The following is a 27,583-nucleotide window of genomic DNA, read 5'->3' on the forward strand; positions in this document are numbered from 1 at the left end:
CATTATTACAGCTCCTCTCTCCCCAGTCTGGTTGAACGCGACGTTTTCGATGAAGCTCCTCCTTCCGAAATACGAAATGTGCTGTGATTGGATAGCTGGCCCAGTGTGTTGTGATTGACAGCGGGAAATGTCCCACCCCTCCTCAGCCGCAAGCTCTACTCCGATGTAAATATTAACTGTGGCGTCTATTTCAAACCATTTACAGCCCGATTCAGACCCTGACAATGTTAACGAACAAGAGGATTGTGCTGAACAGATTTCAAGGACTGACTTTGCAAGCACTGATTTCACAGGACGTTTCAGAGTGGTATGTTTTTTTTCTCTTATACTTTTTATACATGATGTAATACACCATTTAGCCATGGTACTTGTCGGAAAACGATGGTAATACAAACAGTAATCGATCACAAAACGATGGTTTATTTTCCTAAGGGGCGATGAACAGTCTAACAAAATCAAGAGCTTACAAAAGCTACAGTGAAGACTACATCAATACTGTAATGTTAGTTAGCAGGCTAGCGGAGACAAAGCTTTACATCATAGCTATCATAGCAAATACATTAAGCTTATAATTGGACCTGTTAATAGAAAACACAACTACAAATAATAATTGACGTTAATGTTTAGGAACAGTGTGAAAAATTAATTTTAACCTCTCTAAGTTTGTCAGCATTAGGACAAACTTTTTCGGGGGTGTAAAGTCAAAGACAACTCTTCCTCTTCTCTAAAGCAGCCCAACATGGCTTCACCCCCTTTGTTGCTGTTCCCGGGGGCGGGGTTTATGTTAATTTGTGGGTTTGTGATGTCACCAACCCGGGAAGAAGCTCATTGTAGTCCCTACCAGTCGTTTGTTGTAGTCCTTAAAAACTATTTCTGTAAAAGAAAATATCTCCTTTTGCATTGAACTTTGAGTGTCGTAACTTTGCAGATTTTGTTTATGCTCAGACAGCAACAGTACACACTAACTAAAGTAAAAAAAGTTAAATCATAATCAACCACCCCTTTAATGACCTCATCTGTCGACATGATGAATCGCAGAGCTGGTGCAAACATATCCGTCGCTCTCTGCAGCGTAGACGGCATCGGGATGTTCGTTTACAGTATATCACTGCAACGGTATTTTCAACTTTTTTTTACTTCTAAGAACAAAAATATGTGAGTATATTGGGGTTTTGAATCATGTTCATTATCATGTTCATTTACGAGTGCACGAGTGTGAGCACGAGCAATAAGCTGCTACTGCAGTTCACTTAACGGCCACCGGTGTCACTTATAACAAGGGTGTCTGAATTCTAAATAGACTCTTTAATTTCTTTCCTGCAGCAGAATTTTCCTTGCATTAGTTCAGATCAGAATATGCACATCAGGAGTTTCTGTTTGTCACAAAGTCCTTGTTTATTTAAAACTAATTTTGCTGATCTAAACATGAACATATATATATATATATATATATATATATATATATATATATATATATATATATATATATATAGATTAAGCAAGACTGAGAAGTTGCACACACTGTGTAACTCAATTTCTTTCTTTTTTTTTCTTTTTTTTTTTTGTCCTCCGATTGTGTCAGTGCACTTAAATCGATAATATACTGAAACAACAAACTGAGCAAATAAAAGGCAAGCCAAATGTTTAGTAAACTATGTCTGTTTGTGCTGTCAGTCAGTTTGAGAAATCAATCTCAAACTTGGCTCGGTTTGAATTTTATTCTGCCACAGCCTATGAATGAACTTTGGAGTAAGGGCTGGAATGAACAAACACTCATTGCACACATGAGTTTGTTTTGCTATAAATGTTCTGAAAACTGAGGCTGTGAAGAGAAGAAATGTTCTGAAGTCATCATGGTCGACAATAAGTTCAGTCTTCTGCTGCTTTTGACCATCGCCATGTCCAGTAAGTATCTCTACTGCCGCTCATTCTGAGTAGCACAAATCGAAATTTCACAATTAGTGATTTTCTTTCTCTGTATTATTTCCAGTACAAGTAATAAAATACATTTACTAAAGATGCAAAATGACATGTACATTAAAATTAAGTGAGATTTGTCCTTAAAACACATTAAATATTCTGTGTATCATTTTTGCTTTGTTTAAATAATTCAAATATCAGAGAATAATTTTTTTCCAGTTTAAAAGGATACATTGTTGAGATGCATATGAAATCCATATGGAAGCCCATTTCTGCCACATGAGATAAAGAATCATGCTTTAGTAAATCTTAATTATGACAGTTTGAGATGAAAAGTCTAAATTATGACCTACTTGTTTATAATTGTGAGACTGAAAAGTCAAATCATGCCATAAAAAGTCGAAATTGACATACTAAGTCATAATAATAATTATACATAGTAATTATGACAAAAAGTACAAAATGCAAAAACTTGCAAGTCATAATTATGAGATAAGAGTCAAACTTATTACATAAAAAGTCATAATTCTGACATGCTAAGTCATAATTGTGGCTTTTTATATTAGTTTTGAGTCAAAAGTTAAGTAAAAAAAATATATAATTATGAGATAAAAATGTGAAATTACAACATAATAAATCAGAATTTTGAGATTGAATAGTAAAAATCATGACATAAAAAGTTGAAATTGACATAAGTCATAATAATAATTATACAGAATAATTATGCAAGTCATAATTATAAGAGAAAAGTCAATTTATCTCATAATTATGTAAATTATGACCCAAGTCGAAGTTAGGACATAAAAAGTCGAAATTGACATAAGTCATAATTTTGAATTTTTATGTCATAATTATGACATAAGTCATTATTATGAGATAAAAAAGAAGAATAATTATGATGTGCTAAGCACTACAATCAGAACTTTTGAATTAATTATACTTTTTTTCAGGCAGGTATTTCTTGTTTTTGAATGCCATTGCAATAAAGAACTTTACATTTACATTTAAACATTTAGCAGACTCTTTTAACTAAAGCAACTTACAAATGAGGAGAATAATAGAATCAATCAAGCAGCGATTGACCACCAGTGCAAGTTCACGAGGAGAGGAGTTACGTGCGTCTCTTCAGCTCGATAAAGACACTCTTCTGGATTCTGGATCAGTTGCAGAGGTTTGACAGTGAAGCTGGAAGGAGAGAGCATTACAATAGTCCAGTCTGGAGAGAACAAGAGCTTGGACCAGGAGTTGTATAGCTCCGATATGAAGGACCTGATCCTCCCCATGTTGTATAAGGCAAATCTTCAGGACCGTGCAGTTCTAGCAATGTGGTCTGTAAAGTTCAACTGATCATCAATCACAACTATAATGTTCCTGGCTGTCCTGAGAGGAGTTAAGGTTGATGAGCCTATAGCTGAATGGAGAAGTTGTGCTGAAGTGTTGGGTTGGCCGAGACTACTAGTAGTTCTGTCTTCACAAGGTTGAGTTGAAGGTGGTGGTCCTTCATCCAGCAAGAAATGTCCCTCAGATCCTCTGGTTGGAATGAGAGAAAGAGTTGTGTGTTGTCAGCATAGCAGTGATGGGAAAAACCATGTTTCTGAATGAAAGATCCCAGTGATGACATGTAGATGCAGAAGAGAAGTGGTCCCAGCACTGAGCCCTGAGGCACCTCACCCCTCCACGACACCCTGAAGGACTCCTGAGTTCTGCGGTTCCTGAGATGCCCTTTATCCTGAGGATTGACTGGAGGATCTGGTTGTTAACCGTGTCAAAAGCAGCAGACAGATCCAGAAAGATGAGTACTAAGGATTTGGAAGCTACTCTTTTCAGTCTCAGAGCTTCAATAACCGAGAGCAGGGCAGACTCAGTTGAGTGTCCGCTTTTGAAATTAGACTTGTTGTTGTCCAAGCTCATTCAAATGTCTTAGCAATGAATGGAAAAGCGTATACCAGTCTGTAGTTTTCTAGAAGTGCTGTATTTAGACTACTAAAGGATTACACATACATTCAAGTTGGTGTTTTTGAACATTTTCATCCCTGACTACAGATGTAATTACAGTGCAGACGCACGAGTTTTATTTCAATCTAGTAATGTGCATTTGTTTTGTATTGCAGAAGCTCAGGACGAAGAAGCGCCATGCTTGAGTATGTCTCAATTATTCTGCAGAATCTACTGTACATGCAAAACCTACAGTTGCAATGATCTTTATTCAATATTAAATGTCAGCATGTATTCCTGCAGTTTCTCACTTGTGGATAATGTGTATTAAATGAGATGCTCTGCTTCGTCTAGTGGCCAAAAGATACAAGCCCTTCAACAAGTATGAATACTTCTATGAGACAGAGTCCTTGAATGCTTTGAACGGGGCTGTCAACGGTCCCAAGGCCAGCTGCAAGGTACAGTACGAGTTCATTTCACCACATCAAACTCTAAAGATACTACTGTTTTTTCAGCAACGCAGTGTGAATATCGTATTAGGTTGAGATTGCAGCTCCTGGTACATGCATCTACATTGTGCGCACCACCGACTGCACACTGAGTGAAGTGATTGACGTCGATGCAGATGGAAAGCCTGTGTTTGGAGCAGCTGCTGGTGCGGAGGACTTCAAAACTGCCATGGAGAGGTAAAGGACTGTTCACACTTGTTACGTTTATGAGTTAGTTTTGGCATCTAGAGGCCCTCATTGTGTTTCATTTCAGTTTCTCACCATTTGATCATGTGCTATTGTTCTCACCTGTGCCTCATTTCCTGTGAGTGTATTTAAGTTGCTCTGTTCCTCTGTTTAGTGTGTGTTATGTTGAGACCAACCTCTCCAGTCTTTTGGTAAATTCCTCTTGTGATTTTCTCTGGATTTATTTTGATTATCTGACTTTTTCATTTTGTTGTCCTTATTTTTTTTCCTATGGAAGGTTTGGGATTTTTATAATTTACCTTTTTGGGAAACATCATTTATCCTTTGATGTTTCTAGACCCTCTTTTGGATTTTTTTGGATTGACTCCTTGGAACAATTTGGAGTTTTTGTTTGGAATTACTTTATCATCTTTGTATTGACTCCTTGGAACATTTGGAGATTCTGTTTTGGAATTACATTAAGGAGACATTAAGTGTACTCCCTGACTGAGCTCTCGTTTCTGCAACTGGGTCCTCTACTTTCTCCTTCATTCAGCCCTCACAGATTTGTTCTAACCTTGGATCTGACAACACTAACAATAACTAGGGTGCATCTCAATCAGCACCCTAGGGCTTATAATTCAGTCACTGGAATCAGATGGTCATATTCAGCTGTAAGGGTGGATTCCTGCAGTGGTTCAAGCTGCAAGACTGCCGGATGACTAAAGAAACGTTATTAGCAAGATGGTAGAAAACTGCACATTTCTTGTCTATTCCACCCACTGCCACTTATAACAGCGATGGAAATAAGCGCAGTTACAATAGCTTAATATTTGTGGGAGAGCGTTGCTATAGAGAGTGGCAATATTGTATTGCAATATGTAGCACTTCAAAGTTAATACCAAATCAAACCTAGTTAGCATATTAGTTGTAATTGAAAAGGTTTAATGACAAAATATGGTTATGGTTACACTTAAAATAGTTACAAAATAGATGTATGAGATGATGATAACTTATACCATTAATCTTACCCAGCATGTAAAATGTTACCTGAGAGAGAGAGAGAGAGAGAGAGAGAGAGAGAGAGAGAGAGAGAAAGACAAAGAAAAGAGAAGGCAAAAGGAGAGAACCCCAAGAATAAGAAGAGAGCCCCAAGAAAGGGATCCAGAGAAGAAGTGAGAGCCAGAGCATCAAAGAGACAGAGCAACAGTTACAATCTTCTTTTATCCTTTCCTTGACCATGTGACTAAAACCCAGATGTGAGATATTCAAATTGAACAACCAGATAATTACACTTCCCCCACCGTACTAAAGGTGTGACAATTCATCGACCCCCGAAGTACAAACCTTTTGGCCTACAGGCCTAGATCACTATCAGAAATCTCTGTGCCTTTAGGAACTCCAAATGGTCCTTGTGGTAGAAAGAGGGGGTGGAAACAGTAAATATCTTGGATTATTTTCAATCCTACATTCAGCAGACTCGTCTCTCTTTGTTCAGACGCCCTTTGAAGTTCACCGTTGAGGGAGACGATGACATCAAGCTTTTCCCTGAGGAAGACGAGCTGATAAACATCCTCAACATCAAGAGGGGAATCATTTCTGCTCTTGCTGTCCCAGTGCTTGAGGAGGACAGGAACAAAGACATGGTCCGTTGCAGGGCTGCACGATTTATCAAAATGACATCGGTATTGTGATATGGCTTATTGCGTTTGTCAAATCGCACAGGCTGCAATTTAATTACGGTAAATAAATAAATATATTTATTGTTACTGGTGTTACTGGTTTCAGAGTGAAGTACGTCATCTACACCTGATATCATGGGTTACAAGCATTTGATTGAACCAAATGCTGAGTTTCAATCTGAAACCAGAAGCGTATATTTTTATTTGCCGGCAACTCGTCAAATTAAAACCTTGGTGGGTGACTGGTTAAAAATCAATTACTTGATTTTTTTTTTCAATTTTACATTAGTTTTATCAATATATTTCTTATTGAAACACTGGGAATGTGGTCTATGAAAACTCAAGAAGAGAGATTTTTATTTTTGAGCACTTTAAAAATATATATATTTTTAACCCTAAAGAAACAGTGTAGAATTTACTTTGAAAAAAATTTCACTCAGAAATTGCTTGTAAATTTAGAATTTCTTTGCTAGTAACAAAGAAACAGCAACACATTGAATTAAACGTGAAATTTTGATGTAGAAAAACTGAAACAGTATTTTCTTGTAAAACGTACTCCAATAACCTTTTATTTAGAACTTTAAAATAATAATAATAATAATAATAATAATAATAATAATAATAATAATAATAATTCATTACATTTATATAGCGCTTTTCTCGGCACTCAAAGCGCTTTTACATAGAAGGGGGAATCTCCTCAACCACCACCAATGTGCAGCTCCACCTGGATGATGCTACGGATGCTACGGATGCTACGGATGAACGCCCACCACACACCAGCTTACTGGTGGAGAGGAGACAGTGATGAAGCCAATTAGTATGTATATATGGGGATGATTAGGAGGCCATGATGGACAGAGGCCACTGGGCAAATTTGGCCAGGATGCCGGGGTTACACCCCTACTCTTTTGAAAGACATCTGGGATTTTTTGTGACCACAGAGAGTCACTGAGAGTCACAAATAAATTCCTAAATCATTCAGCATTCAGCAGATTCCTGCATTTTTAAATCGCAATATATATCACAGAAAACCAAAATACCACAATGTCAGTTTTCGGGATTGTGTAGCCATGGGCCTTTGATAAACTTCATTCTTGAATGGGAAGACGCTCATGTCAAATCCACTTCTAACATTCAGACCGTTTCTATTCCAGCCCACCATCTATGGTCTGTGTAAGACTGACTGTGTCGTGAACACCAGAGAGGACGTCGCCACCGAAGTCACCCTTAGAAGAGACTTGTCCGATTGTGACAAGTTCAGGCCAGTCGAAGACCACACCAGTCCCCTTGCCCTCATCACCGGCATGGTGAGTTCAGAGACCTAGAACTAAAGTGCCCCATTATGCTATTTTAAAGGTTGCTAATTTTGTTTTTGAGTTTTACTTTCATAATGCTCTGATTGGTCAGACGGCCCAATCTGTTGTGACTGGTCGGAAACCATTAGCATATCTGAATTTCAGCTCTTTCTCAGCACTTGATACACTGTGATACAAACAGTAACAGTAACGAAGGCCAGCTGTAACGAAATAACCCTGTCCACGCCTTTTCAGCGCAATTTTTTTTCTGCGTGTCTTGAAAATCTTGAAAATTGTTTTTTTAACGCCAAAAGAGGGTTTGCGCTGGTGCAAGCTGTTAGTAAATCTGGCCCAATAACTCCATTTATCTGCACTTTGATCTTTGCAGACCTTTTACAAACAACTCTATTACACACTACATATGGATAATATTTTAAAACATTTACTCACATGCAATAGTGAGTGGGGATTGATACTTTTTCCTATGAAATGATGTTAGCCAATCAGTGGGTTCTTTACTGACAAGCCTGAAACTAACTTTTTGCTACACCTGCCAGTGACCGGTGACTTAAGAAAATTTATCAGCCATAAATATATATTTCCCCCCCGGATTAATCCGTATTAAAGTTACAAAAGTTATTCAGTCATGAGCAGTGATTTTTTTTTCTTTGTCCATTGTTGTTTGATTAACATTAAAAACACAGACAGTAGCAGGAATATTAGGCTGCTGTCACTTTCAGACATAATGCACGGATCCAATAAACTGATACTGTACACACATACGTTGTCTTTCTTGACTGTTTACGTTCACTTAAGACATAACTGATTATGTTTACTTATGATAACTGCTTCTGATGTTTACACTTCCCTCACAGCGCTTGAGTAACGAAAGGAGTTCCCTTTTGCTTCTTCTTGTGCTTGAATATTTAATTTGGCAAGGCTTAAACTTTTGTGACAATTAGTTATAGAGGGAACCTCAAGGAACATATTAAAATAATAATCATTAAAATAATTTAAAAAATCCATATCTTGACCCCTTTAAAACCCAGTGGAGACAAGTAGGTTGAGATGTCCATTGTTTGTCCTTCTCTCTTCCCAAGAAATATCCTCTTGCTCAGCTGATCAGAAGCAACCAGGCCTGCATCTACAAGTTTAATAATGAGCAGCACCACATGACCTCTGGAACTTGTACCGAAAAACATGTTCTTGTGCTCTTTTCACATAAGTAAGTGAAATAATAAATTCCTGTAGCTCATGTAAATGTAGTGCATAGCTCTGTCAATGCCAATGTCATAACATGAATTTCAGCGAGTTACTTCCATTTTTTTTCATTAAAATAGTATGAGGTAAGATCTAAGTACCTAAACAATATTCAACACTGTTTTATGATAGAAATGTTAATAACAGTAAAATCCAGTGGTGCAAACTACTTGGATTCTGCTGTTTTTAATTGAAAACATAGCCTGAATCATTTAATAATTCATAACTTAATGTCATGAGACAAGAAATATTTAGCTGTTTTGGTTTTTGTCTGTGGGGAACTGATTGGATGGTTGTGGTTTGCTATTGGCTGATCTCATGTGAGTGACAGGTTGCCCCACCCTCGTCATCAGAGAAGAGAAGAGATGTCGCCACAAGAGGGAGAGGAAGTTCTGATTCAAGATTACAGGGAACATGAATTAAAAAAAAATAATGATGTGCACTGATAAATTATTTATAATAAATACTGTGATATTCCATGAAAAATAAGAGTTGTCCATTTTGACTTTTATGGTGACTTTAAATGCTTTGGATAAAATCTTCTGCTAAATGCATAAATGTACATTAAGTATCTTGGATGCTCATACACTGATGTTTGTCTCTATGACTTTGACTCAACCAGGGGAGAATATGGAGTGGTCAGTACTGGCAAACAGGCCTTGACCCTTCTGGGAGTTGCTAAGTACAGTGACAGAGTCTTTGACCACAGTAAGAGAACATCTCTTTGGTATGAATGTTCATAATTTGCTTGCATGTCAAACTGAATGCAAAATGCACTGTTATTCCTCCAGATATGGCCAACATGAAACCCCTCCATCCAGACAGCAGTGTTGACATGAGCCCCATCCAGGATAAAGAAGCCGCTCTTGTTGTTCTGAGGGAAATTGCTGGGCTTTCTAAGACCAACGATGGACGTAAGAGAGCCCACTTGGCCCACAAGCTCGTAGGCGTGATCCGCAAGATGGAAGCTGAAACCTTGACGGCTGTTGTTCCCGAGGCATTGGAAATCTCTCAGTCTTTGACGTACCAGGCTTTGCTACAGTGTGGTACACCAGAATGCAGCAGTGCTGTCATGCAGATATTCAGGACCTTTGACAAGTTCTCTGGTGAGATTGACGCTGCTGTATATGCCATGGGAATGATCCCCCAGTCCTCCCGCGTCCTTGTGAAGGAAATGTTGGCAATGGCAAAGTTCAAGCCAAGCAAACCCATCTACTACGCTCTCAGCAATGCTGTGAGAAGGTGAGGGACTGCTGTAGTTATGTATTCCATTGAAAACTTTAGATTAAGGTAAAAATAAATTGTCAACTAACATATGAGTTGAATTTTACCAATTGGTAGTATTTCTGTAGTTCAAACAGTTAAGAATTAGCCAAGATCTTGGCTTCTATTCCAAGGGAATGCATGCACAATGTTATTATTCCAAAATTTCGATTGGTAATGTTTACCTTGAAATGCAAAATGGCAAATTATTCCAAATGTATAAATATAGTACTTTTTAATTTGCAACCATGTGAAAAGACACTTTCTGACAAATTACAGTTTTGTCTCACTGACTGTTGTCCATGTTTCACGCAAGTGACCTTTTCATCAAAACAACATTTTTATTCTTTGTGTGACCCAAGGCTCTTTGAGACGGATGGAGTCACCAGTGAGATCCAGGCAGTGGCTGATTACGCCCTTGAACAGATCGGTGATTGCACAGGTGACCAGGAACACGTCTTTCTATCCTTGAAGGTATGTTCACACAAATTCCTACATGCTAATAAATTCAACTTCAGACTCTACAACTAAAGCCCTATTCAGATGGTAATTGTTTCTCATGGGGACGCAACATTTATAGGAGTTAGACTGTGATTTTATTGCCGTCTGATTAAAGAATCTCTGTGTTTTTCTCCCACTATCTGCATAAAAATTCCCAGCTAAATTCCTGTCTGTTTTTTGACGAACACCAAGGTCGTTTTGGTAATTTTATTGCCATCCTAATCCATAAGAAGGGATCAATCAAAAAGTCGTTCTTTTAATTATTTTCGACCAATGCCATGCACTGTACAGTAACTGTTGTGCTTCAGAGTAATGTAAGCATGCATTTAAGGAAAAACTTTGTAAATTATTTTTGATAGACCAAATCGTACTCATACTGTACAATGTATTAGACACGCCAAAATGGACATTAGGCTATAACTCTCCAATGCTTCAGCATATTGGGACGAAATTTGGTACATGTCATCATAATCATGACTCGATTGTACTTGCACATTTGTGGCACAGCACCACCTACTGGTCAAGAGAAATAAAGAATTGAGTTTTTGTTTATAACTGCTGAACGGTTTGGCCAAACATCATGAAACTGGTCTCGTTAGATTACCCTAAAATTCTATTACAGGTCATTGGCAACATGATGGCTGCACTGGGAGCTGCGCGTCCTGCTTTGCAGTCGTCTGTTATTCAATGCATCAAACAGCCGGCTGCCTCCCCTGCAGTCCAACAGGCCGCGGTCCAGGTCTACAGACAGATTCCTGTACCTGAAGAGGTGAGCTGTTAAATAAACCCACAGCTCTTGGTGAGTTTGAAGTCAGTCTAAAATAGGGCTGCACAATATTGGACAATACTGACATTGCGATATTTTGTGATATATATTGCGATATATATTGAAAAAAATGCAGGAAGTTTCTCCCGATGACTCTAATAGTTCTATTTGTAGAGAATGAATCATTCTAGAATGATTAGGGTTATTTAGTTGGGAAGTTCATCTGCATAGAAAATATTTAAAAAAAGATTTTGATGGGTTGTTGGCAAATAAATAAATGCGCTGCCGGTTTCAGAGTGAAGCACTATGTTCATTTACACGCGTGCAGCTCACAGAGTCTCAGAACAGCTTGATTAATGTAATTAGCTTTGTTTCCATCCAAAGTTGCGAAAGCATAGATGGGTAGAAACAGCTAATGAGACTCTGAAACACTGTATCATGTTGTAAACGTGTAAATGACGCACATCACTCTGAAACTGGTTGAACATGTGTTTACTTAATTAAATCACAGTATGCACGATTGACAATCGCACTAAAGCCATACCGCGTTATTTAATTTATTTTAATATATGTCACAGCCCTAGCCTAAAGGTCATTTCATGGCTCTTACAGGGCCGAGAGGTGCTCATGCATGCTATTCTGGACAGAGCCGCATCCGTACAGAAGCGTGTAGCAACGTATCTCATCTTGATGAAGAACCCCACGCCTGCTGAACTCGCTCAACTGACAGCGGCTCTCCTTGTTGAGGAAAATCCTCAGGTCAAGAGCTTTATCATCTCTCATATCAGCAACATCTTGAGCTCTACAGCACCAGAGACCCTGGAGTAAGTAATAAATTTAATGGGAAGAACCTAATCTAATTTTCAGAAGAAAAGGTAATCTTGTTTTGTTTACTCCCTAGCTTGAGACAGAAGATTCGAGAGGCCTTTCAAGGCAATGAAATTGAAATGCTAATGGAACCAAACGAACTCTCTCGGTACTACAGTCTTGGGTCTTTAGAGGGAAACATGATCTTTGAATCTCCTAATGAACTTCCAAGAGAGGTCATGCTGGAGATGACCTTGAATGCTTTTGGGTTTGATATGGACTTGTTTGAGGTACAGAGGTCAATAAAAGTCCAACATTTACTTGATTATGGCCCAATGAAATCTGTTTGATTTTTTGCTAAATTCTGTTTGCCATAATCAAGCAGCCCTAATGTCCTTGATTCTTGCTTTCAGATTGGCATAGAGGGAAAGGGCTTTGAGCCCATTGTGGAGGCTCTCTTTGGTGACGATGGATTCTTCCCAGATACTATCATGAAGACCACCTTATATGCCACCGACAAGATGCCCACCGAACTCAATGAGGTCTTAGACAACATGCTGCCGTTCATGGGAAACGATAGGAAGAAGCGACAGGTATGAAATGTAGTGAAAGTTGCAAATGGATGTATTTCTTTACAGCTGTATTCCAATCTCAATCTCTTCTGTGTCCTGTAGGCTTCTCAAAACATAGTCAATGAAATCAGTCATAGTGTCAACAAGCTTATCGAGGACTTAAAGGCCCAGGATGCTCCTGAAGCAATGGTGTACCTCAAGCTTCTGGGTGCTGAACTTGGGTATCTTGATACAAAAGATGGCAAGATGATTCACAATCTCCTTAAGATGATCCCCACTGACGTGAGTACAGCTTTACCAACCACAGCTGTCATCACATGGATTCTGTCATCAGAATTAGTAATGCAAACAAGGCAGTTGTTATATCAACTTTTTAATAACACAATTATGTTTCTACTCCAATTTGTTGTTGAAATATAAGTAAACTGTAGCTGTACTAAAACTTGTTTTCGTGACAGATTTATTCAAACATACGTTAAATAATGAAGACAACAGGATAAGTAAAAATATAATGAATATGTAATATAGTGGATATATTTATCAAAATGCATTTTTCTAGCTGACTATCAAGTGTATGGTCATTGAATGGCTTTTCCGAGGTAAATGTAACTACGTGACATTGTTCTCAAACTATTTTATTGATGTCTTTCCATGGTTGAAACACTGATTGATTACATGAGACATGATTGATTTCAGTAAGTTATTCTGTATCTTTCAACATTCTTTCTGATGGTCATTGATGTTTATTTGGTAGTAGTAAAGAGGAAGAGATGTTCAGTTCAGCGATCTGTCACAACACAAATCCACATTTTATTGTTTGAATTTTGTGATAAAATTGACAGAATTTGAAAGCTGAGACTTTGTTTCTAAACAAAAGTATCAAAGCACAAAGATTATTTTGATTATTGGATGGGAGGTGCTACAAGAAAATATGTAGTAAAATTGTCTTCATGCATCAACAGAGAAAAGCATTGACCAAAAGATTGATTGTGAGATTTAAAGTGAAGTCAATTATTTTATCCTTTTAAACTCATCTTTGATAATCACAATGACATATTTAAAAAAATAAATTCCTGTGAAAATAATTTCTTTATGCCTTAAAAATAGCTTCACTGTAACTCAACACTCTTGCATCATTTAGTATGGAATAATGAATATGCAAATTAGTCCCCACCTCCACACTCACATTAAAAATTTGACAATCCTGATCAGTATTGATTAAAAATGAGAAATCAACATTGTTAATCCAGCACTAGCATCCACACAGCTGACATGTTTACCCATTGTAGTTTATTCATGTTGTGGAACAAAATAGACGCTGAACACGCCATTAAAGAGACACTAATTAAACGTCACTGTTTGGGTCAATGATTTCTATCCTCCAAAACCATTTGCCCAAAACAACAATTTTCAGTCACCGAAATTTCCTTGCACTACTAATCAGCATTATATTTTTGAAATAGTTCCTCAAAAGACTGCTCTCAAGTGTCGACAACGAGCTTTTCCTTCACTACATCTTCATGGATAATGAGTTTAATCTGCCCACCGGAGCTGGCTTTCCACTGAGAGTGGCTCTGTCTGGTACCTTTACTCCTGGAGTCAAAGGAGGATTGAGTTTTAATCCAGCCAGGGTAAGTCCAACACACTTCAGTCATGCCCGTGTTATTGTCAGCAACAAATTATCTTGCATTTCTACTATTGTGCTCTAAGATGTGTTCATGTAAGCTGTTGTCTACATAAATATATTGTACAATGTAATGTACTCCTGTGATCAAAGCTGAATTTTCAGCATCATTACTCCAGTCTTTAGTGTCACATAATCCTTCAGAAATCACTCTAATATGATGATTCGATGCTCAAGCAACATTTCTGATTTCAATGCTGAAAACAGTCATATTTTTGTGGAAACGTGATATATTTGTATTTTTCAGGATTCTTTGATGAATAGAAAGTTCAAAAGAACAGCATTTATATTAAATAGAATCTTTTGTAACATTATAAATGTTTTTTTATGTCAGTTTTGAGCAGATGCCTCTTTGTATAAAAGTATATATATATATATATTTTTTTTTTATCTTGACCAAAATTTTTAAATGGTAGTGTTTCACGGTTTCCACAAAAATATGACTGAACACTGATGATAATCAGAAATATTACTTGAGAATCAAATGTTATATTTAATGAGTTCCTCCTCAGAAATACACCATGTCTGGAACAGAAGCAACTTTTGCTCCACTTCTGGCCACAGTACCTCTTGGGGCCTGGGCATGTGCCACACAGGATTCGAACACACGACCTGAAAGGTTCGGAGCTCGTGGCACAGGGTTAAGCAGCTTACAATACTCAGTTGATGCTAACTCACCGAACTGCAGAGGAGAGCCTTCGATGTGAGACTGAGGACACAACAGCATTACTTACCATGTTAACCAGATTAGCATGCTAAGCTAGTTTAATGCTAATGTAACGTATGGTTAACCAGTGCTGCGTTCCAGTCCACTTTTTGACACGCACTTACGAATGGCACCCTTTAGCGTCAATATGAGACGCAGATAGAAATGGGCCAGAAGGCGCCTCCTAGCGGTCTAACCCTAACCCTACACCAGACCTAAACCTACCCATAACCGAACAAAGCTCTGTGCGTGTCATATTGACGCTAAAGGGTGCCATGTGCGTTCGATGTCGACGAAATGTCAAAAGCGTCAGTATATGACGCCCAAGGATGAGAATGCGTTGAAAATGACAAATGAGATATCATCGGAATCGGCAAAACCCAAGGAACATAATGGCATAAATCAAATTTTAAACAATGTTTTCAAAAGTTATAAGTGTTTTTGCAAAAAACGTATATCTCTGGAACACAAGGTGGCACTGTGTTCAAACTTCTTGGGTACCTTCAGGACATACCCTTGATGATCCCTACCAAATTTAGTGAAGATATGTAAAATTGTAAAAGATATTGCAATTTATGTCAAAATTCAAAATGGTGGACACATGGTTTATCCAATCCTGTCACGACACAAGGAATCCATAGAAACAAAAGATTATGATTTTCTGACAAACTATTCAAAAGTTATGAGCAAAAATAGCCATTTTTCAGATCTCATGACCTGTAGGTGGCACTGTTCCAAAATTTGGATTGGTCCCTCAGAACCAATTTTTGTTTCAATTGATCAAAGTTTAGCCAAGATAAAGCCTCTGAACCAATTTTGAGTCGACCTTAAGTTTCTGACATAACTTTTGAACAAAAGGAGTCTTAATGTAAGATATTGAATGTGATCTGCATAATGAGAGAAATCAGGTGTACTTCATTTTTCTAGAACAAAAGGTTCAAAAGTTATAACCATTTCATAATAGAATTTTGAACTGGTGGTGGCGCTATAGAGTTGGTCCTAGAGACTCCAAAATTGGTCCAATTACTATTCTTTACCATCCCTACAAGTGTGGCAAATTTCATAGTTTTCCTATGTTCCGTTAATTGGGCTGCCATAGACTCCCATTCGGGAGGAATAAGAAAAATAAAAATGACAATAGGGGCTTGGCCCCTAATTAAAGTTTACTATATATTCACATAGAAAACAGCTGTTTTACATTGTAATATTTTGTACTTTTTTTTTTTTTTTATTTAATCAAGTAAATGCTAAAACAATCTTAATCCAAACTTTTGACTGGTAGTATACTAACATGAATTAATGACTACACAACAGAGGGAATTTGCTTTGACCCTGTCTGCTGGCATTGAGTTTGTGACTGAGATTGGGACTCACTTCCCCGACTATGTTCACTGTGGTCTGGAGATGCACACGAACATCTATCATGAGAGCGGTGTTAGAGCGAAGCCCTCTGTGACCGACAGCCAGCTCAAGCTCTCCATTCCAGCTCCTCATGGGCCAACTGAGCTCATTAGCATCACGTAAGTGAAACTGAATTACCAATGCATAAAGGATTTAAAAGCCTTTAACAAAAACAAGTAGGGCTGCACAATGATGGTTAAACTGATAATCATGATTCTCATTTGAGAAATCTCCTACATTTCATCAGAATTATTGCACTTTTATGTCAGCACAAATCAAAAGAATGTCAACTCATGGGCAGGGTTAGAGAGTCGGAAGGGCAGGGATAAAGTCAGAAAGGAAGGGGATAAAGTCAAGGTCCCAATTACCTTTATAGTTTAATTTGCAGAAATAAGTGGTTAAAAAAAAGCACCCAGCTACATAAAATAGAGCTATACAGAAGCATTGGGGCCCAGGTTAGTAACTGGAGCTTGGCAAGTAGTTCAGTTAAATGGCTTGTTCAAGTCAAGCACCCCAGTTGGAATAAACGCTATAGCAAAATTGCAACCAGTTTAATAGTGTGGCCCAATAAATAAAACTGAGAATAGTCATGTAATATCCAACTCCAGTTGAAAGTCAATACCAAAGAGACTCTGTTGGGTTTCATGCAATTTATTAAATCGAAATTCACATGACCAGTTTGACTTCCCCACTAGACACCACAGTTTGCCCACTAAAGATGGTCTTGATGGGAGTGTCTCTTCCTGTAAAAGAGATTTGTAGAAGCATGAGCATTTTAAAAACCAAATTCTCATGGTTCCTGAAGTCAGTTTACAGCAAGCACTCACTTTTCCTAGTGCAGCTTTGCTCACAGGAGCCAGAGGAGGGATGGCACACCGCTGTACTACAGTGGATGAAGATCTAACAGAGGGGAAAGGGTTAAGCTGTAGAATTCACTGTAAAAAGCACTAATCAGGGTTGAGGTAAGGCTGCAGAGCATACGGTTTCCTGCAGAGGAGCCAGTGATGCTGGATCAACAAATGTGAACATCTTGACAATAAAGCGCTTGTAGTGGGTCGGGAACTGAAGACCAGATGATCCAGCCACTGGAACCAATGTGGTCAGGTAACGATCATCCTGGTAAGGGCATCTGAAAGGCAAAGAGGCAGTCAGAAATGCCTTACAGCACACTAGATGGATAAAGACTGGCCTTACTCACCCATCAACCAGAAGATCCCATTGGGGTAGACTGAGTGGACTGGGGGTTGATGTCGCCCAGCAATGTCCCAGCATCAGGACAATGTTGGGGTCAGTCCTCTCCAAAATGTGCACCTCAACATACACAGGCTCCCGCAGGACTTTTGTAACTGGATAATCAGCATCACTGTAGTAGGACGTGTACGCCTCGTCCCCTGAGGAAGAATGCAGTGTTTAACTAGAAACTGGAGTTTTAGAAAGGCTTCAGGCAAAGTTGGGACCAACACTTACCTTCTGCACAGCCTTTGGTGACACATTGACCATTTGCCAGTCTAAGCTCCACCCTGAGGGGTCCAGGAGCAGCTACTGGTGGAGGTGGAGGAACGGTGTTGACCTCCACAACCAGAGCTTCCACAGAGGTACCAGAGTACCTACACTGGAAGAGAAGCCTGGACAACAAACAGTGAGCTTGTAGCATTTGTCAATGATTCACATTTATGATAGAGCATACATCACTTACTCAAAATGGCTGTCCCTTGTAATGGAACCAAGTGGTCCGATACCCACTTCATATGAGGAGGTCATTCTGTTTTCATACACCACATATCCACTGTCCTCCTGCAAATAGTAACATTGTTGGCATCCAATCCATTCTAAGCCATGCAGAACAAAACCACAAGCAGTTACTCACCATCATGCTTGTGCCACACGCAGTGACAGGGAACTGGTATATAGCAAAGAAAGGTGTGGATCCCACGGGACTGCAAGCTGGATCACTTCCACCCAGGAGACGGACTGAATCCAGGCTCAATCGAGGCAGTGTAACATCTCTAGCCACCACTACCACAAACTGACCATCTCTTATACACTGGACAGTCACTGGAACGAGTTACAAGAGCAGGTTATTGCTGAGGATCAGTTTAACATGAATGCCTCTACATTGACTCCACTCTTACCTGCCTTCCCATAGTAACACTGCTGTCCATTAAAGCAGCAGTTGATAGCAGCACACTCAGCACCACTGATACCAGGTGGTCCACATTGAATCTGCTCATAATCAGCTACAGCACATTTGTCAAGGGGCTCTACCTGTGCCACTGGCTGCTTAGGCTGAAACTGCTGAGGATACAGTTGACTAGCTTGTGGTTGACCTGACTGAGCAAACCGTTGACTAGCTTGCTGTTGACCTGACTGAGCAAACTGTTGACCTGACTGAGGAAACCAATGACTAGCTTGCTGTTGAACTGACAGAGGAAACTGTTGACTAGCTTGCTGCTGACCTGACAGAGGAAACTGTTGACTAGCTTGTGGTTGACCTGACTGAGGAAACTGTTGACTAGCTTGCTGTTGAACTGGCTTTTGAACCTGTTGAGAAAACCATTGACTAGATTGCTGTTGAACTGGCTTTTGAAACCGCTGGTCAGCTTGCTGGAACATCAGCGCTTGAGGATTCTGGGGCAGATCACTCCACTTCGGAACAGCATGACTGAACGCACAGAACCAAACACAAAGTGCCAGAGACTGAACAGCACACCAACTTCCTGCCATTGTTCAACAGCTAGTCACACTGCTGAGGTGCTGCCCTTTGGTCCTTTTGTACTCTACAGACTTTGGCTAATTAATGATAATCCCTCCCTCTTCATTAACAGTCATAATTCTCCAGACTTGCGTGAGTGGGAGTTTATGCAACTGAGTGTTTCCATTTGTTCTTAAGATTAAATATTCCTTGTTTTTCCACCCTTTTTGAACATACATAGTATGCACATATTGAGCTGAATTCAGAATAGTTTACTAGTACTATTTCTGCCGTTCAGAATTCAGCTCGTGTTTTATCAGGTGAATATAATAGTTGATGTTTTGGTAATTCCGGATTGTTTTTTTCCTTCCAATTCTGGCCTGTGTTTTCAGACTGACTCAAGAGTTTAACATGCAGGATTATGTTGTAATGATATGGAAGCCTTTATCAGCAATAGCTGCTGTATTCTTCAATTTTGCATCATTAAAAAGGTCATTTATATAATAAAGGCTTTTAATATCCAGCACACATTGTAAGATCCTTCAGTATACCTCAATATTTTAGGTAGCAAAGTGCAGACTAGACCTAAATTGAAGCAATTATATACCTCAAATTCATTGAAACATGCACATTTATTGTAATATGAGTCTTATCAGAAAAGAACAGGATCTGTTTAAGTCTCTCTTCACCAAAACAATTATTTTGCCTGCGGTCATCACCGTTGTCCCGGGTGGGTAAGAAATGGTTATACAAATAATACTTGGTTTCATTACCAAAGCATTCATTCTCTAAACTATGCTTGAATTAAATTATTAGAGGACAACTATTACTCAAGACCAAATAACAAGTCTTGTGAAATTGCACACTCTTCAAGAACTCATAAGGACTGTTTCTTGCATGGCCATGTATGCAATGCTCTCAGTAAACAACTAATGTGGGTTACACCAGATTAAGAAAGCACCAGTCATCTGTTCAATAAACACTACTGGGACCACCCTGAAAAAGGTCCTGTCTTTCATCCCAAGTTATATGTAATGCAGATTGAAATTAATTTTGTTCTAGACAATGCTGTACTGTACATGACTATAAAAAGTTGCAATTACCTTTTTTATTCCATGGCGGAAACAAACTTCCATAGTTTTTTAGAACATCAGCGTTTTTTTTTTTTTCAACCCAAAGCACACGTGAATGCCAGGATGGGAAAATTAAGTAAAACACTTGGCAGAAAATGTATTGATTTAATAGAAAAGCTCTGATTGGGGGATTTAAACCCTTGACATCTGGCATCTGCAAGCATGAAAGCTCTTCGAGGCTTGTTAACCAGTGCAAGATAATGGAAATAAATGTTTTTAGGATGAATAACCAGCGGGCCAACATCACTGCATTTATGCTTCATTAATAGAGACTAGCAGAAATTGTGATCACAATTAAAATATGATTAATCGTGCAGCCCTTAAAACAAGTAAAATTATTTTTCATACATTAAATGCTGTTAATTTCCCCCATCTATAGCAATTCTCTGGTGTCTATTGTTGGTGCCAAGGCTAAGCCCATTCCTGCCAAGGGCGAGTATATGAATATGAATAAATGCACTGCTTTTTTCCCTGGACTGAAGTACTGTACAGTCCTGAAGTATCCTGATGCAACGTCAAACGATGCTGCCCCTTACTTTCCTCTCACTGGTGACAGCAAGTAGGTGAAAATCATCTATATACTGATATCGAAATATTCCTTTTTCTCAAACATTTCATCTATACTTCCTTCGTCTGTGTTTAGATTTGCTGTTGAGCTCCATCCATCTGAAGAGGTCACAGAGTATATTGCCAGCATCAGCTATGCCTACGAGGATGAGGCAGACAAAGTCACGTTTAGCCTGAAGGCTGAAGGTTAGAGACGGCTTAACAAAATACCTAACTGGAAAAAAAGAGAAAACATGCACATTTAAAATAACCGTCATTTGTATTTTGCTTTCTAACAGGAACATCCCATGAGGCCAGAAATGTAGTGATATTAAACAGACAGCAGTACAGCATCTCTGCAGAGTTGCTTATCGATTCTCTTCAGCTTGATTCTAAAGTTTCTGCAAAACTGAAGCATGGTGAGAAGTCGACTTTGGAAATTGAGAGTGACCTAAAACTCCCAGAGACGACTTCTGTTCAAACACTCATCCTGAAATATGGTACATGTCCAGTACAAATGGCCTGTCACGATTATTGATTAATTGTCTGATTGTGGTTATCCGATCAAATTTAGATAACCGAAATAATTGTGCATCTCAGTTTGCCATTCAAATAAGGAAATGTATGATCATGACAGTATAATTCTAGTGAATTATCTCTCTCAAAATATCTATTCTCAGAGAATGAAAAGATTGAGGCTGAATTGAAGTCTGATGTCAGATCTGAGATTCAAAGAATCATTCCCAACATCAATGCTATAGTCAATAGCCTTCTTGATCGCCAGATTGGCCTGAATGAGTTGAAGGTCCGCGATGTTCTGGCAAAGGCAGTTGCGGTAAGAACTTCCCTCAATTTTTTTTATCAGCTTTTGAAAATACCCAAAGAAATAAATGCTTATTAAACTTAAAGGGATTGTTCACCCTAAAATGGACTACAATTAAGTCATTTACTCACCCTGATGTTGTTCTAATAATGCAGTATACCCTTCTTTGTTTTTCGGACCACAAAAGTAGAACTTTTTTTTTTTTTTAAATGAAGTGCTTGCTCTTGTCCATATAATGGCAGTGAATAGTTACCAGCATCAAGCTTTTTAAAAGACCAAAAAAGTATGCCTTATGACACATGTCACATATTCCAAGTGTTCTGGGGGTTTATGATAGGGTTTGGTGAAAAACAAATCGATATTTAATGTATTATTTAACACAAATCCTGACCTTGGCCACTGGTCTTCTGTGCTCGACTGCATTCATGAGACTCTAATTAGCGACGCAGTTCACTCCGACTCACCCAGAGAAACACACAAGTTGTGAGAAATCAAAATGAGAAAAAAAATCAAAGTTTCTTTTCCACCAAGCTTTATCGTAAACCCCAGAACACTTGGAATATATGACATGTGATGCATTGGACCATTCTGTGATACTTTTGCGTCTTTCTGTGAAAGTTTGAGGTTGGTCGCTATTCACTGCCATTATATGGATAAGTGTGAGCAGGACTTTTTTAATTCTCTATTTTGTGGTCTAAAAAAGAAAGAACGGCATACTGCATTAGAACAAAACCAGAGTGAGTAAATGATGACTTAATTTTCATTTAAAAATATATATATATTTTTTACCTATGTGCAGAATTTGGGAGTTCACACCGTGCCTGTGATCACTCTTCCTGAAAGATTGTTCCTGAATGTGTGAGTTAGTTTCACCATGTTTGCCAGTATTTCAATTCAATTCACAGTTACCAGTTAAAATGAACACATGCTTTTTTAAACAGAGAGGCTGCTGTTAAATATCACTTTGGCCAGCATTACTATACCATCACTCTTCCCTTGCCCTTGGGTGGAAAATCCACTAGGGATCTGAACTTTCCCACAACCCTCTCCACACCAAACCTGATTGTACCTCATCTTGGTCTGGAATTTGAATCTGCTAGCGTTAACCTTCCAGAGTTCTTCATTCCTGGGAGTGTGTCACTGTCTGTGCCGACTCTCGGATTGGTAGAGTTGTCCGGAAAACTAAACAGCAACTATTACATCTTAGAAGCAGCTGTGTCTGCAGCCAGAGATCCTGCTGAAAGTTATTCTGCTAAGTTTGAAGTCACTGGCACAAGTCCTGTTGACCTCCTCTCCCTAAAGGTCGGAGGTAAACCTATAAATGAAGTACAGTACCACATGCACTGTATGCATGCACTTGTTTTGGATGGTTGCTGATTGATTGATTTATTTCACAGGATCTGCTCTAGTTGAGACCGCACCTGGCGATTCTCTGAAGGCTAACGTAAAGGCCGTGCTTCGCCACAAGATTATCAATGCCACGATTGGTGTTGAGGAGGAAGTGGAATTTGCTGAAAAACTCAGTGTAAAATCCAAAAGCAAGCTTGAAGTAACTAGCCGTGTTGGAGTGCAAATTTCGCTGGAGCACAATGCACAGTTTGGCGTTGATGCCGAGGAGATCTCTGGAGATGGAAATCTGGAAGGATTCTTCAAGGCTGGTTCAGTCCATGGTTCAGGAAACCTTTTGCAATCAGTCTCAGTCCTCCCACTCAGACAAGAGGCAAAGATTAATTCTTCACTGAAAGTAGATTCAAAACTTCTTCAGGCTCAGAACTCCTTCGCTGTAGCCTTTGCCAATGGAGAGCTGATAATTCTGTCCAACAACACAGCATTTGACAACCTTCTAACATTGCTAAATATTGCTAAAATAACCTTCAAGGAATCCCGGCTTGATCTAAATTCTCATACAAAAGCACAGGTTCTTGGCCTGAAGATCCAAAACGTGGTTGAGACCAGAGCTGATGCTGAAGCAGTTAGCATTAAGATTGAGACCTCAACTTACAGCATTGAAGAACGTATCCATTCCCTGGTCACAGGAGCACTGGACATCAGTGGTCTAGCTATTCACAGTGACGCCTCTGTTAAACTCATTGGACACCAAGCTGTCCACAAAGCCATTCTGAACTTCAATAAAGATGGCCTGAGAACCAATGGCACAACCTCACTGCAAAGCCTCTTGAGTCTGCAGGAGCTTAAGCACACCTTCGAGATCACCTACAAAAACAAAACTGCCACTGCTCAGTGCAAAACCATTGGAGAAATCATGGGAAGTCGCATTAACCACAACACTGACCTAGAGATTGCTGGAGTTTCTGGCAAAATCAAAAATCATATACATTTCAATTCCATATCATTTAATTTTGACACCAACACTGATGGTACAACTATTCCATTCAGGTTCAGTTTTGATGCCAGTGTTAAAGGTAATGATAACACACACTTCCTGTATGGACATGCAAGGCATGATTTTATCGCAAAAGTCTTTCTAAAAGCAGAACCACAATCCATAGCTCACTCTCATGAATGCACAATCTCATCCAGCCTTAACCTAGACAACGGTGTCTACATTAAATCACAGTTTGAAAGCATGTCTGACACTCTGCTGATCCCCTCTGAACAAAAGACTAAATTGACGGTTAAGGCTAAAGTGAACGACTATGCCATAGAACAGGAAATCAGCGCTTACAACAGTCCAGCGCGGCTTGGGCTGGAAGGGTCTGGAAAAGTGCGCACCAATCTGTTCAACACTGCTAACACTACTTATCAGGACTTTGCAGTCTCTGGCTTCCTAAAGTATGATAAAAGCACTGATACACAATCAATTAGCTTGCCTTTTATTGAAAGTTTTTCTCGAGTCCCTGACAACATTAGAATAACACTTGTGAGCATGGGCGAGACTCTGAGGAAATACATCAACCGAGAGGGGATTGCTTCTAAAATTCAGAACATACCTCATCATGTAAGTGACTTTGTGTCTAATTTGAACTTTGAGAGAAGAGCTGTGCAGCTGAAACATGCCTTTAAAGCTCTGTACCAAGAAAATGCATTAAAGCTGAAAGGTCTGATCAGTGCATTTGAGAAATTAGTGAGTGATATGTTCAACCATTTCAGTGAGGCATTGGATATTTTGGGGGAATTGATTGTGAAGAGTATGCATATTGACAAAGTTGTTGAAATCCTACCAAAGTACATCAAGGTTTTGATATTTTCCATCATTGAGGATGTAAAAAATATTCTTAGCTTGATCAACACCCAAGGTTACACAAAGCTGAATGAAATCTTCCATCCTGCTAGTGCTGAGAACAAGCTTGACAGTCAGATTCCTGCAATTTCGACATCTCTTCTAGTGCCATCTTTTGGAAAACTGTATGGCGAATTCATAATCAGCAGCCCTCTCTACAACGCCAGAACCTCTGCAGAGTTCAAGAACGCCTCAAAGAGATACCCTTTTTTCACAGCTTGCATTAACTCTAAAGGAACCTCTGCAAACCTCAACATTCTGAGTTACGATCTAGAATCCACAGCACAGATATCGATCCCCGAGACGAGTCCTGTAATAGTGTCTGAAACTTTCAAGTTAACACACTTTGAATTGACTTTAGACCAACAGGCATTGTTGACTCTGAATGGATCTGCCTCTAAACAATACTTTCTTTCTTGAATCTTCATACAAGAACCAGGTTAACATCCCATCGCACTCACTGTCTGGTGAAGTCATCCTGATTCAGAAGGCTGTAGCTTGCCAGGATGATGCTGCATTCACACTGACAGTTAAAAATGAAGGAACCGGCAGATTTGCTCTTCAAGACTTCTCTGAGGAAGGCACACATAAGAGTGACCTGCATTTGAACATGGGTCTTGGCGCCGCCAAGCTGTCTTTTACTGGCCATACCGATAGCGATGCTTTGCAGATCAAGATGAAGATGAAAGTGAAAGCTGATGCTGTTGCTCTAAGCCACCTTGAATTCAATGCTAGTGTTGAAACTGAGTCTCCATTTATCAATAACAGTTTGCTGGTTGCTTCTGGGAAGGCTCGCTTGGGTGATATGATGGTGGAAATCAAGGCATCCCATGTCACATCGGTTGTCGGAGCTGTCAACGGTGTCCTCTCTAATGCCGCCAACATCATGACTTGTCCTAGTGAGGTTGCTATTGACTTTCAGAACAGGGGTTTTGCCAAGATCAACCTCTTTGAGTCTTTTTCAGCCAGTGTTGATGTCCAGAAAGACTACGCTGTTACCTTCAACTCTGACATACAAGAAATCAGAAGTCTGGCAGTCGCCTACTTAAACAATTACAACTACAGCCATAACTTCACAGCCAGCAATAACAAAGCTGAGATGGCTATGTACGCTGTTGTGAATAGTGTGACCAGCTTTGGGTACTTAAATGCTGTAGAAATGTTTGTGCCAGCCATTGTAAAGATTCCAGCAATTAGAGAGCTGAACTTGAATGATAATACTGGCCTATGGTATGACTTTACCACAAATAACCAGCCCGTTAATCTAAGTGCCAAACTTGTCTACCAGAAGAGCTGGTTTGCTCCCATTATTGATTTGGGTCTCATTGTTCCTTCATTGGGTAACTTAGTCTCTGAGGTGTCTTTCAAGTCCTCTATTCTTAACCTCAATGCTAATGCAGGTATTTATCTGAAGGATTACTGGATGCGTGTAAGTGCCACAACTGCCTCCGTGTTTCAGGGATTGAAGGCCAAGCTTGATGGAACCACTAGCCTGACCACAAAAAGTGGATTGAAACTGGCCTCTTCTTTGTCTTTGGAGAATGCCCACATTGGCGGTAATCATGAGAGTACCTTGACTCTGGAAGACATCTATGAGGCTGTATTGTCTGTGGACACAGTTGGTAAGATTAATCTGACAAGCTTCACTATTGATGCCACTCATCAACTTTCTGCGGACACCAACGCCCATCCAAAGGCAGCATCAAACTTAAAGATCAAGTACACTTTTGATCGTCCAGATTCAGAGGCTGCTGGACATGGAGATGCTGAGAATACCTTGAAGCTCGATGCAACTCTTTCCTTTATCTCTATTGAGTCTGCAACCCAAGTAACCACAGATTCTACATTGCCTGAGTCTACTGAACTGAAGGGAAAAATGAATAATCAAGCTAACATCTATGTGAACGCTGATGGTCTGAAATCCAATCTGAAGACTACTGGAAATGGTTACATTGATAAAAAATATTCCAAGTTTGGGTTTGACATTAGTGACCAGCTGACCTTGGAGGGAGATCTTGGCCGTATGTATTCTTTGCTAGAAATTGATTCAAACTATACATATATCCATGACAGAGATACTGAAGTTGCAATAAACCACACTGCTCTTGGTAAAGTTGAACTTGTTCCTCTGAGCACCATCTTGGCTGCTGTAGACATGTTCTTGACTCTGCCGAGTCATAGTGATTTTGAAGTAAGAGGTACAGAAAGAGGAGATATTTTTTCATCGGATGGGTTTTTTTCTATCAAAAGAGAGATTTTCTCCCATTGGTTCAATTCAAGTACAGAAATATCAGTAGAGTTTAGAGATTTACCCCCCCTAAAGGGTGTGTATGGCTGCTCTTCTAATCTCACATCTCCATCTACACTTCTGGAGTATCAGGGTGAATTAAGTTTAATTCAAACTAATCTAGATTAACCTTCATTTTTGTTGAATACACACCAGAGGAAATATTTCATTAAGGGATTGATTTCAACTAATCATTTAGCTTTATTTGCTGTGTGCTTGCTCACCTCAGGCCTCATAATCACTGACATGAACAGATCCAGAATAACTTTAAAAGTCACTCTCAAGCACAATGATGTAAACATGTTTGTCATCCTCCCGCTGAGGATAAAATTAGTCTTGAAACCCTGAAATATTGCTTGTCCCATTTAAACATTGCAATAAATGGATCACTT

The 27,583-nt window shown here is 39.2% G+C and overlaps 2 protein-coding genes across 2 annotated transcripts; one reads left to right on the forward strand and one right to left on the reverse strand.

Moving 5' to 3' along the window:
* The first annotated feature begins 1,786 nt into the window (after window positions 1-1,786).
* LOC307168744 (apolipoprotein B-100-like) lies at window positions 1,787-27,583 on the forward strand. The gene is made up of 24 exons (XM_079888976.1): window positions 1,787-1,905; window positions 4,032-4,061; window positions 4,210-4,313; window positions 4,396-4,541; window positions 6,028-6,175; window positions 7,369-7,521; window positions 8,610-8,734; window positions 9,392-9,477; window positions 9,561-10,011; window positions 10,395-10,506; window positions 11,156-11,302; window positions 11,912-12,123; window positions 12,201-12,396; window positions 12,520-12,699; window positions 12,781-12,960; window positions 14,142-14,309; window positions 16,383-16,588; window positions 20,674-20,853; window positions 20,938-21,047; window positions 21,140-21,340; window positions 21,521-21,675; window positions 22,463-22,521; window positions 22,605-22,972; window positions 23,061-27,583. The coding sequence occupies exons 1-24, from the start codon at window positions 1,854-1,856 to the stop codon at window positions 25,322-25,324; spliced, it is 6,033 nt and encodes a 2,010-aa protein (XP_079745102.1). The 5' UTR covers window positions 1,787-1,853; the 3' UTR covers window positions 25,325-27,583.
* LOC307168591 (zona pellucida sperm-binding protein 4-like) lies at window positions 17,105-19,193 on the reverse strand (the record flags this gene model as incomplete). Its single annotated transcript, XM_079888707.1, has 9 exons — window positions 17,105-17,212; window positions 17,297-17,369; window positions 17,451-17,598; window positions 17,668-17,860; window positions 17,937-18,094; window positions 18,166-18,263; window positions 18,337-18,524; window positions 18,602-18,857; window positions 19,011-19,193. The coding sequence occupies 9 exons, from the start codon at window positions 19,191-19,193 to the stop codon at window positions 17,136-17,138; spliced, it is 1,374 nt and encodes a 457-aa protein (XP_079744833.1). The 3' UTR covers window positions 17,105-17,135.

Source organism: Squalius cephalus (assembly GCF_949319135.1).
Source record: "Squalius cephalus genome assembly, chromosome: 12".
In the NCBI taxonomy this organism is placed as follows: Eukaryota; Metazoa; Chordata; class Actinopteri; order Cypriniformes; family Leuciscidae; genus Squalius; species Squalius cephalus.

Coding starts and splice junctions, on each gene's coding strand:
- LOC307168744 (XM_079888976.1), top strand. CDS start 1,854: ATGGTCGACAATAAGTTCAGTCTTCTGCTGCTTTTGACCATCGCCATG. Junction 1,906..4,031: donor TTTGACCATCGCCATGTCCA/GTAAGTATCTCT, acceptor TTTGTATTGCAG/AAGCTCAGGACGAAGAAGCG. Junction 22,522..22,604: donor GAAAGATTGTTCCTGAATGT/GTGAGTTAGTTT, acceptor TTTTTTAAACAG/AGAGGCTGCTGTTAAATATC.